This window comes from Thamnophis elegans, chromosome 8 (assembly GCF_009769535.1).
Source record: "Thamnophis elegans isolate rThaEle1 chromosome 8, rThaEle1.pri, whole genome shotgun sequence".
Classification (NCBI taxonomy): Eukaryota; Metazoa; Chordata; class Lepidosauria; order Squamata; family Colubridae; genus Thamnophis; species Thamnophis elegans.
In genome coordinates this window covers 42,385,741-42,397,987 of record NC_045548.1, presented here as the reverse complement: position 1 = coordinate 42,397,987, position 12,247 = coordinate 42,385,741, and the positions used below count along the sequence as shown (strand labels likewise).

The following is a 12,247-nucleotide window of genomic DNA, read 5'->3' as shown; positions in this document are numbered from 1 at the left end:
TGCTGCATTTAGCCACTGCGCCACCTTGGCTCTTCAGAGAGTGTTACAGTAGTCCAGGCGAGAAAGAACAAGGGCATGAGTGACTTGTGCACAGAGCATCCCGATCCAGAAAGGGGCGCAACTGATGTACCAGGCGAACCTGGTAAAAGGCCCCCCTGGTCATGGCCGTCAGGTGTTCTTCTAAACTAAGCCACGTGTCCAGGAGGATGCCCAGATTGCGGGCCCTCTCTGAGGGGGCTAAAATTTCTCCCCCTATCATCAAAGATGGACCAAGATGCACAAATTGGGATGACGGAAACCATAGCCACTCCGTCTTGGAGGGATTGAGCTTGAGCCTGTTCCTCCCCATCCAGATCCGCACAGCCTCCAGGCATTGGGACATCACGTCGAGGGCATCGTTTGGGTGGTTTGTGGTAGAGATGAAAAGTTGGGTATCATCAGCATATTGATGATACCGTACCCCAAAACCACGGATGATCTCACCCAGTGGTTTCATATATATATGTTGAACAGGAGGGGTGAGAGAACTGACCCCTGGGGCACCCCACAAGTGATGTGCCTCAGGGTCGATCCCTGCCCTCCAGTCAACACAAACTGTGACGGATCCGACAGGTAGGAGGAGAACCACCGTAAAACGGTGCCCCCCACTCCCAACCCCTCGAGTCATTGCAGTAGGATACCATGGTTGATGGTATTGAAAGCCACTGAGAGGTCTAATAGGACCAGGACAGAGGAACAGCCCCTGTCCCGGGCCTGCCAGAGATCATCGACCAATGCAACCAATGCTGTCTCTGTGCTGTATCCGGGCCTGAAACCCGACTGAAACGGATCCAGATAGACAGCTTCATCCAGGGACTGGGGAAGCTGACGTGCTACCGCATTTTCAATAACCTTCACTACAAAGCGAAGGTTGGATACTGGACAATAGTTGGCTAAAGAAGCTGGGTCCAGGGAAGGCTTCTTAAGGAGGGGCCTCACCACTGCCTCCTTCAAGGCGGTGGGAAAGTATTTGAGATGGGTAGCTATACAAATTGAATAAATAAATTCAGTACTTGAGATGGGTGGCTATAAAAATTGAATAAATAAAAATATATAAAATAATGTACAAAAAGGTATAATAAAAGTATAAAATTATACATTTACAATTCTTATATATAGTGGGGAGTGTAGATGTAGATGTATAGGTGTTACTGTAACTTGTAAATATAACTTACAAAAATATTAAGAAGGATATTTGTCTGGGAGCAAATGCTAAAATGAAATCTCTGACTTTCCAATTTACTTTTACTGAATGTTTATGAGTGAGTCAGCATGGTATTTGTTATATATATATGATACAATGATGTTTGTTTTTCTACATAGTCTATGATTGAAAACAGAACAGTACCTGTCCATCACAGCTGTCAATAAGTACAATTGATGGTGTCAAACTCGATCGCGTCACATGACGTATCATGACTTTTTTACCTTAATGGAGCCAGGGTGGGTGTGGCCAGCACATGACATATCTGGCCCATGGGCCGACAGTTTGACAGGCCTGATTTAGAAGGAGATACAACTAATTTTGGATATGCAAACCTTTACATTATACATACTGTGGCTAAAATCAAGTTTATTTCAAATAGGATTATGTTAACATAATTGCTTATTTATAAAAAGTGCTGACCATAAACTGATTTGATTGAACTGTCATTTGGGATTGTGTTTAAGGCCAACTATATGATTCAGCTTCAGAAATCAGTTAACAAATTGATTGTTTAATCATCTACAACCAGTAATGACACCTAAATATCCTTGGTTATGGTTTTAAAAAAAAACACTTAAGTAGAGTTGGTTTTCATTTGCCCTTGGAGGCAGAGTACAAGACAATTCTAGCTGTTGGCTGGACTGGAAAAAAATAGAAGCAAATATTTTCTATATTGGTGTTGTGAAATCACCTAGAATCAGGTTTGATTGAAAATTTTCTTGATTTTTAATGTATAATCACCAAATGTAGCTTGCAATTTGAAATAAAAGCTTCCTGTTGGTTATATGTGAGTAATGGAGAAAATTAAGACATTTACCGTATGGCTCTTTACACTATGATTAATACATGCAAATAAAGCCACTGGTAAATATATATATATATGCTGGTCTTGTTGTATTCGGGTCTCATGTAAGATTGAGATTGTCTTGGCAACGTTTTGGCGAGGTCTCACACACTATCCTCAGGCTGGTGCTTTTGGTTTAAAGCGTGGCTGGAGCTGCCGTCTTTCTATAAATCTTGGGGGTGTGGGGTGGAGTCCTGGCGTTGTTTCAGTAAGTGGATTGATTGAATGTGTGGCTGTATCATGATTGGTAGATTGGTACTGGCTGTGGGCCCGTTGTTGTTTTGTGTTGTAAGAGCCTGGGTGGTGGGTGAGGCTCATTTGTTTACCAGGGCTGGTTTCCAGATGTCTGGTAGGCGGAGGTATCGTCATGTTTATTCATGTTGTGACATGTCATGTTGCCAAGACAATCTCAATCTTACATGGGAAAAGACCCGAATACAACAAGACTAGCATACCTACACCCGTGAAAATCTACAAATATATATATATATATATATATATATATGTATGTATGTATGTATGTATGTATGTATGTATGTATGTATGTATGTATATGTATATGTATGTATGTATATATATATATATATATATATATATATATATATATATATATATTCATTCTTACGTCCTTATTTTTAAAATGAAAGCATAATCCACAATAGACATTCAATGACATACAGTATACATAAAAGCATGTGCCTATGTTGATTAAATGGAATTAGAATAGTTCTAGGAGACTCAATTTTAATTAAGATGCTATCGTGTGTTCTGAAGGGCATAAATTCATATAAAGCTGTTCTCAAGTAATAAGCTTCAAAACTTCAGGTAGGGAGCCTAACATAAACTTTAGTCATTTTGGTTGGTTCAGTTATATATAGTTTATTTATATTTCTAGAAGGTTGATATAATTGAAGTGGGTTTTTGAAAATCAACTGAACATCTTTGTGCAGATCAAGTATTCTGTCATGCACCCCGGGACTCACGTCTGGCCTCACACAGGACCCACTAACTGTAGGTTGAGGATGCATTTAGGCTTGGTCATTCCTAAAGAAGGCTGCAGGATACGGTGTGCTGAAGAAACCAGGTATCTTTTCCTCTCTTCACAACATATTTTTTTCTAGAGTATCGAGAGCCATGATGCTAAGAGCTGATATAGAATCCAAGAGAAACATCTCCATTGTAAGCTAAGCTAGCAAAAAAACCATGAGAGAGAGTAGTACGAATATAAATCTTAGAATCCTGCTTATCTTCACCTAGTCAGGTCTACTACAGTATCTGTACTTAACAATATCTACATAGTGGAGATGGGTTGCTCCCGGTTTGGTCTGGTTCGACTGAACTGATAGTGGTATTTTGGCCTGGGTCGCAGAACTGGCAGCGATCCAGGCTGGCCATGCCCCCAAACCGGTTCCCTGGTCACTGCTGCCATTGCCAGCATGTTTAGTAGTGCTTGTGCATGTGCAGTTCACTGTAAATTGTTCTGCACATGCGCGAAGAACAATTTACATTGAACTGTGCATACACATGCGGCTCACATCTGGAATGCGTGCGAAGTGAACCGGTAGTAAAACCGGGAGCAACCCACCTCTGCTACATAGGCATTGAATTAGGCATCATGCAAGCTCCTGCTTCATCTGAGTGTCATATAATTTTGAGATTATTACCATTGTTCTTAATGGTATGCAAAGTGAAGCACAGCTTTTAGCTTCATAATTGTTGTGCTATGCTATGGGGCTCCAAACCAAACATTCTTTTTTGCATGAGTGCCCACTGAACACCCCTCCCCTCCTTTAAAAAAAGTGAATTTGAGTGGGGAAGGTAAAGAGTATTCTGAGAAGCTGTGATGATGAAAAATAGGGGAATATACAGTAGGGGATACAAATAAAAAAGTCAAGATGGCAAGCTGCAAAAGTGTAATCAAAGCCCTGTTCCTTTGTAAGTGCAGGGTACAGTTGCAATGCATGTAAAAAAAGAAGAAGAATTATTTCAATCCCGTAGTTGCAGCTATCTTTATGACTGTTTTGACACACATGCATATGCATGGATAACAGAGTTTATTTCCTGGCAAATCGGATTCATATGATTGGTCAAATTGTGAGGGTGCCAGTATTAGGCTGTCAACATTCCTGGTGTCCAATGGCACAAAAAAACCCCACCCCTCTCTCCTTTTTGGGTTACTCTTGTTAATTCAAGACTAAAAACCAGCCCAGGAAACGAGAGCTAATTTCTAATATCACTTAACAGCTGACACATTGCTCTCTTAGTTCATCTCTACATAATATAAATGAGTTGAAATCTTTGTAATATACCTTACAATTTTGTCTTGCCTAGTCTTGATTGGTGTTTTTTTCAACTGTTCTTGCTATAATACCTATTTGAATGTTCAGCAACTTTAAAATGTGGTATTATTTCACACAGTGTTACAGTTTCTTCCTTCTTATCATGTGCATCTCCCACGTTGCCTTTATTTCCTTACCTATTATCCCATAATGTGTCAGTAGATGGGATTTGTGCATTTGGAAGTGAAAAAAAATCCAAGGAGTAAGGCATAGTAGCAAACACTATTTCAGATTTTTTTTTCTTATGGAGAAATAGTACGCATAGTACATTTTCTGTGAAAGCCTCTGGGTCAGTATAAACAGCTTAGCTCCCATCAAGGTTATCAGTTTTTCACTTGGTAGAATGAAAGATATAGTAACTACAGGAAGTCCTCAATTTAGAACCACAATTGTGACTGGAACTTCTGTTTCTAAGTGAGGGAGTTGTTAAGTGAGTCATGTCTGATTTTATGACCTTTTTTCCACGGCTGTTAAATGAATTACTAGTTGTTAAATGAATTACGCAGTCATTAAGAATATCCAACTTCTCCCATTGACTTTCCTCATTGGAAGTCAGCTAGGAAGGTGAATGAATGACAGTCATTTGAGGCCAGGACTCTGTAACAAATATATGTTGGTTACCAAGTGCCCAGATTTTGATTATGTGACCATGGAGACACTGCAACAGTTCTTAAATCTGAGGTCATAAGTCAGTTTTTTCAATGCTATCATAGGTTCAAATGATCTTTAAACAAATAGTTGTAAGTCAAAGAGCACCAGTATGAAACTATAGATAAACCATGTCACTTTGATCAGCTATGTAGATTTTGCATCTAGGATGTAGATACAATTGGAAAAGTTTTGAGTTCTCATAGGCAGCAGGTAAAATATAATTTGTTTTTTTTTTCATTTCAGATTCTGGGAAGAAGGGAAGATTCTCATTTTTGATGATTCTTTTGAACATGAAGTATGGCAGGATGCTAATGCTTATCGGCTGATATTCATTGTGGATGTCTGGCACCCAGAGTTAACATCACAACAGCGACGCACCCTACCAGCTATTTAAGTAGTCTTGAAGTTTTTCCCTTTTGAGTGTCACACTGTGTGCTGAGAAGTACAACAAAAATTAAATGCAACTGTATCAAGAATGTGTAAGGACTTTAAAGCATCCTGTTCTGTGCACCGCCCAATTACAGCACAGATCTGAATGCTCTGTATTCATGCTGCAAGTTGGAATTCTATGCCTTCATCAGCCAAAGAACATCCTGTGCTACATTTTGAAAGAAAACTTGTGCCAGATTTTTTTGATATATATTTTTGGAACGCCTTCACGTAAAAGCCACCTTCAAAAGCCTGAATGTAATCATAAAGAATGCAGATTTCCAGACTGTGCATTTTCTGATCATTATGAGAAGGTTATTCAGAAGCAGTATTTAGTGCATTGTGTCCTCAAGCACTACATCCACCACTCATGATAAAAGCAACTATAAGCTCTTATAGAACAAAATGAAAATTCATTATTGCTATCTTTTATAATTCTACATTGGTTTCGTCCAGTGGATTTGTAGTGTGACCTGTAGATAAGAGGAACAGGTGGCTTTCTATTTTATTTTTGATAGATAAAGACATTTTTTCATCAGAAATAATATGTATGGATACTTTTATTCTGTTCTATTTTAACCACTTTCTTTTTCAACTTTTCTTTTAGTTCTCTTTTTATATTAATTTAGAAACAGTGAAGCCTTCAAGCAGCAATCTATTTTACTGAGGGTAGCTTTTTCCTTCCAAGTCAAAGGATGAGTAAACATTACCTTTGTCCAATTCTAGTTAAGAGCAAACTTTATCCAATTTTGTGTTTATTTCTATTTTCTTTATAACATAAAAACATATTTTAAGCTTAGATAAAGTACATAGAGGCTTTAGGCTGCAATTTTTTTCACCAACTTTTTAATGCAGTTTTTTTTTAAAGAAACTTTCTTAATCTAAAGCTTGATTAAGAAATAATTGATATCTGGAGCCATTTTGTAACATTTTTGTTTTCAATTACAGCCAATTTCATATCATACATGAAAATAAGACAGAGAAATAACATATAAATATAGTTCTGTGGTGTTTGTTGGTATTCCCATTCATGAATGATCGTGAAACTTTTTTAATGATTTATTTTCATTCAACCTAACAGTGCCAACCTTTGAATCTCTTTTCTCTTTTTTTGCTATTGAAGCCACTATATAATTTTACATTCATCTCTGATGATGCAATAAGCAAGACTGACATTTAAACAGCTTTGCATAGATGTTTCAAATTACGTCCACTAAGACTAGTTATAAGCAATTAATTGCTCATTGTCAAAAGGTATAGGAAATTTGGTGAAATTTTATGCAGAGAAATGTGCCAAGGTACACATTCCGAATGTAGATCTGCAAAATTTAACAGGTGCTCCTGGAAATAATTTCTGGTCATAATTCGTGCAAAATACAGCATTTCATAGATTGAATAATCTCTTAATCTGCCTTGATTGCTGTTTGTTCCTTGCTATGACAAAAGTTGTCAAACTGAGGGTTGGAAACATCTTAAAGAGTTCCAGAGTTGAAATAATGTATATTGTCTGAGGTTTGATATTCATGCTAATACTAAAAATTGTATAAATCAATTTTCCAGCTGCCTCTTTTTCTTATCACAGCCACAAGGACTGTGTAAACTGCCTACAATTCTTCTTCTTTTTAATTATTTATGTTATAGAAAACTATGTTGTTTGGCGTCTCTCAGAAATATTATTGAGTCTTTATTCGGCATCTCTGCCAAATAAATAGTATATCTTTTGCAACTTGCTAGTCTGGTAGCAACCCATCAATAGTGTACCTGTTTCTTTGGAATTTCTGTAAAATATGCAAGTTATAGAATTTCAGTTTTAAAAAAAAATATTTTAAATGACTAGTCTTCCATAATGGATTTTGGGGAAGGTAAATATAGAAAGCAAATAGCTAACTATACCCAGTCTGCTGATTAAAGTTTGGAGCACCCTTTTAGTATGATTCTATTGTTGCTATAAAAAACAAATATGGGCCAAAAATAAATGATAGATGGTGTGGAAGGTGCCTCTAATGAATATGCAGGACTGGTTTCAGAGATTATGCAAAATCAAGCAAATTTATGTGTCCTTCCCATTAAAAATGATAGACTCCCATTTAATTTTTTTTATTTCAAATAAAATATTTTATGTAGTAAAGTTGCAAGATTCTATCATTGCTTTTTGATATATAATTTGTAATTCAATAATTACAAAGAGTATTTTATAGAAAAGAATATCTATAGCTTATGATAGAATTGTGGAGTTCTTGGCATTCTTCGGACTTGGTTCGTTTGTAGATGTTTCCTTACCCAACTAAATAACATCATCAGTAGGGTTCATCTGTCAGCAAACAATCAAACTCAGAGAATACCAAGACTCCATATTTATTTCATGTACAACCCTAATCAAAATAAAATTATTAATTTAATTCCTGGGAAGAGGGGTTCTCATACACATTCATTATCATTTTAGGATGATATTTCAAAATTTAAGAATGCTTGTGGTATGGCATTCTGTGCCTTAAATTCAAGAGCTTTCAAAACTAGTGTATGGCTGCTGGTGTATGTGCATGGGTGTACAGATGCGCAGAGAGAGACAGGCCCTAGAGCTGTACATCCTTTAAAGAGAAGCTCTGGACCTTATGAGGAACAAGGCCATCATCTCTATAGTATTAATGGATTAAAAGCATCTTTTTATTTTCAGGATTCCCCATGAACTAATGCCTTATAGCAGTAACTGCGCCATTTTTAATTCTGGTGCAGAAAATTCAAAAACAGATGCATTAATAAATATGCAAAGGCTCAAGGTTCATGCTTTGGTAAAGTCCAAAGCATTATTTCCAAATAATTTTACTATCCTAACACATGCACCACATTCTGTTTCAGTATCAAATCTGAGTTTTGACTCAAAGTAATGAAGCACAGTTTCCTTGAACTACTGCTGCTAGCAACCCTTAACTGAAAAGTATATTGCACAGGGTATACATGTTTCGGTTTTGACTTTTTTATTTTAAAAGTTATTATACTCCTCTATGTTACTGTAAGAAGCATATTAAAAAAAGTGATGCACTGTACAACTGCAGACTTAAAACATATTCATCTTCAACCTTAGTAATACTAAGATTCTTCAGGAAAGATATTCCTGTGATATTTTCAAAGTATATTATAATCTTCACACAAGCTTATTTACTTCACAATTTCAGGATTTATTATCTGAGTTGAAATTGCTACCTTGAATGTCTGTGGATTTTATGTATAGCACACCAATAAGATGTCTGACTTTTTTTTCTTTGTTTTGGCCACCATAAACGTTAAAATCTCATGCCCAACCATTTTTGTCCACCGCAGGCATAATTGATTGGTACAATATCCTTCTTGGGATTATTGAGTTGGTACCTAAATTTACAGAGCTAACTGCCAAACATTGATCAATAGCAATAACCCTAACCCATGTGGCATGGAAGAATCTGAGAGGCAGCTGAAATCAGTGGATGTAATCAATTAGTGTGTAAAACCCACTGAAAGCAAGAAACATATGTGAAAGTGGTGAGTAGTGAGTGAAAAAAGAACAAGTGCCAAACATTCTTTCATTGTGAAAATAAATTACACATGTCTTTAGATAGGTTTTTAATGCTTGTTGAAGCCTGTTTTCAAAATTTACAATGCATTTGGTCATTGTTTTTGGAGGGTATGACATCCTCCTGAAACATAAGTGCAGCACATTTTCCCTAAATCATACATTGATTAAAAACTCACTTGCTTGGTTATGATTAACAGTTTTCATTGTTGGTTCCATGGCAAAAAAAACAACAACCAAAAAACGTTGATTTTTGACCCAGACCCAGTGGTCCAGAGTAAGCTTCCTTTATGAATGGAGACCCTGTATTTCACTTAGAAGAAAGGACTGATGGAGCATTACTGGTTTCATAGAAGAAAGAAAGTCATACTCAGCTCTTGGACAATAGCAATGTTAATTAAAGTATATTATCTCTGTAGAAAAATGTACAAGCAATATTTTAGCACTGTAGATTAGACAATTCCTGAAAAATCAAGTCTCCACTAAAGATGTTTGATAGCAACATATGATTTGATTCATCATTTATGGCCACTGCTGAAAAACATCACTGCTTCAGACCACCACCTAGGAGTTGCATAGCCATCCTTGGTCAATGGTGATTAAACCTCTTTAGAATATGGTTTAAATATTCTCTGATTAAAAATTGCTAAATACTGCTATGTCATATTTTGATATCCAACTGAAGTGCTTACTGTATCTGAAGAAATAAAATGACAATAAAAATAATGTTGATATAACTGATTTGTTTAAAAAAAAGTGTTTGTTTTTATTTCTTTATAGGAATTGAATGGAGCCCAAAACAGAACAAAGTCTAGCATAGCAATCTGTTCTTTGGCTTTTGATCTCTGGATATTTTATGATTTATTCCACTTTTCTTTCTAATGGTAGTATATTCAATAACTGATCCCAAGCTTTTTCTTTCTATTATAAACATAACCAAATATGCAGTCAGTAAACCTGACTTGGCTAGATCTTTAACTGATTGCAGGAGAAAATATACTTAAGGGAATTCTGCTGAGCTCAATTGACCTAAACGAGAAATCCTCAATTGGAATATTAATCTCCCAAGACATTCAAGACACCCTGCTTGTGTTTGCATGTATTTCACACATGCCAACTTTCCCAGCTGGGTGCCCTCCAAAAAGGTTAGATTACAATTTCTACTATCCCTAGTAAATATGATCGATACCATGCTGCTGGTGATAATGGGAGATTAATTAGGAAAAACTTTGGACGTGATACTTCTGTGCTGCAAACCAAGCTTGGCTTCTTACTGCAATACTTAAGTCATTTTTAAAGTGGTGGTGTAAATACATATGTATGTGTATATGCACAGGCATGCACGCCTTCTAATTTTTATTTAAACAAAACTGTAAATATCTGCCTAAACAATACGAGAGGACTTCAATGGATTCATCTTTCAGTGACAGATCACTGAAAGCAATCTGTGTTCCAGACATTATTAATATAATGCACTCTTATAAAAAAATTGTTTTACAATCAGACTTGTTTACTTGTTATTCTGGGCCACAAGGAATAGTTTACCTCTGGCTTTGGACACAGACACATGGCTGGTGATAATCATTACTTGCTCCACAAAGATGGAGTGCTTGGGGATTTTTTAAGCTGAATGCACATTAATGTGTATTAAACTTGTCATTCGCTTCAGAAGGATTGTGGACCACTGAAGTCTGAAGATACAGCTGCATTTCACAGGGCTTTCAATCTCAGTCTAGAGCTAGTAGTGGCTGGGTGTTCTCATTCACATTCTGTTCTTCGTGCTTTAATATGCCGTGTTCCACCACAGATTGAGACCTGAAAAAAGCAGAATGGTAAATATTGCTTAGAAATTAAATAGCATGCCTGTTGTTTGTTGCTATTGTCTTTTTGGACACAAAATTCATGTATTATCTCAAAGAAGTAGCTGGCAGCTCTATATTTTTCCACTCCTGAAAAAACCTGGAAGCCAATTTGGTTCAGGTACTATTATGAGAACTCTAAATCAGAGGTCCCCAATTCCAGCAACCAACATGCCAGCAACTGGTTCACACAAACAAGTGAAGCCCCATCCATGGCATACAGGCAGCATGCAAAACCATGTCCCCTCTGGCACTGTTCCCTCTAAGGTGCGCGCGTGCGCGGCCGCGCACATGGAAAGAAATCCCCGCGCAGAAGTTTCTAACTGCCGCGCAGAGATTTCTACCAAAGCAAACGTGGGAAGTCCTTTGCAGGTGGCTAGAACTGGCCTCCCGCAAAGGACCTCCCCAGAGGAATCTCATGTCCTGCAGCCCAAACTTTCTCCTCCCAGCAACTTGGCCTGTTGGATACAGTTGTGGCGGGGGAAGAATGGGCTGGGTGGGCTGGCTGGCTGGGGAGGGGGGAGCCCTTTAAAGCCCTGCTGCCGCGTCTTCCCAGCAAGACTTCCTTTCGGCTCGCGGTTTCCCTTGCCTGCCTTAACCAAAGCTTGGCGCCCCGCCTCTGCTTTCGCTCTCCCTCCCTCAACTGTGCAGCAGCAGCAGCTCTCAGCCTAGGGCGTCACGCAGGCTGTGGAAGGAGGGGGAGGAGGAGGGAACCAAAGAGAGGCTTTTAGGGGCCTGCGCCCCACAGCCAGGACCGTCCTTGCGCCTCAAGCCGCGTTTCTTCGTGCAAAGCCCTTCGGGCGTCAGGCGGAGCTCTCGGGTTGCCCAAACCAGTTCCTCCCAGGTTAAAAACTACGGAGGGAGGAACTGGATTGGGCAACCCGCGCTCACACACACACACACACACACATACACACACAGAGAGAGATTCGGCTGCGTCCGGCTCATTTGCAAAAAGCCCAGAAAAGGAAGTCGGTCGGGGGCAGAGGAGGGGGGGGAGACCCGTCGGAGAAATCGACGGTCCCGAGGCCGGAGGAGGGGGGTTCTTCCCCAGACAGGGCTCCCCAGGAGAGGGCGAGGCACCCCTCCCCCATCTCCCTACTGTCAATGTCGCACAGGAGGGCTGTTTCTATCTCGGTGCTTTCATGGAGAGTCAGCGAGAGATCCAAGCCGTCCAGCGAAGGCAGACTGCTGTTTAGTAAGAATGTTTTAAATATTGCATTTCAGCTTATTTGTCATGGATTGGTGATCAACCTACTTGCAAATACAAATTCTTTTTCATATGGCGTGCTGGTGCTCTGCAGATTTTATTTGATTTTAGAAAAAGAAAAT

General features: G+C 38.5%; 2 protein-coding genes across 4 annotated transcripts in view; one reads left to right on the top strand and one right to left on the bottom strand.

Annotated features, from left to right (window-relative positions):
- The window catches only part of ASPH (aspartate beta-hydroxylase), a 112,135-nt gene extending 104,344 nt beyond the window's left edge, over positions 1 to 7,791 (top strand). For all 3 annotated transcript variants that reach the window (XM_032222575.1, XM_032222573.1, XM_032222574.1), the window contains 2 exons: positions 3,041 to 3,174; positions 5,324 to 7,791. In XM_032222575.1, coding sequence (XP_032078466.1) covers positions 3,041 to 3,174; positions 5,324 to 5,474 — 285 coding nt within the window. In that variant the 3' untranslated portion in view covers positions 5,475 to 7,791. The remainder of the gene's footprint in view (positions 1 to 3,040; positions 3,175 to 5,323) is intronic.
- Positions 7,148 to 12,247, bottom strand: part of CLVS1 (clavesin 1) — a 72,004-nt gene continuing 66,904 nt past the window's right edge. Inside the window, exon 8 of the mRNA XM_032222578.1 lies at positions 7,148 to 10,871. Within this exon, the coding sequence (XP_032078469.1) occupies positions 10,784 to 10,871 (88 nt within the window). The 3' untranslated portion in view covers positions 7,148 to 10,783. The remainder of the gene's footprint in view (positions 10,872 to 12,247) is intronic.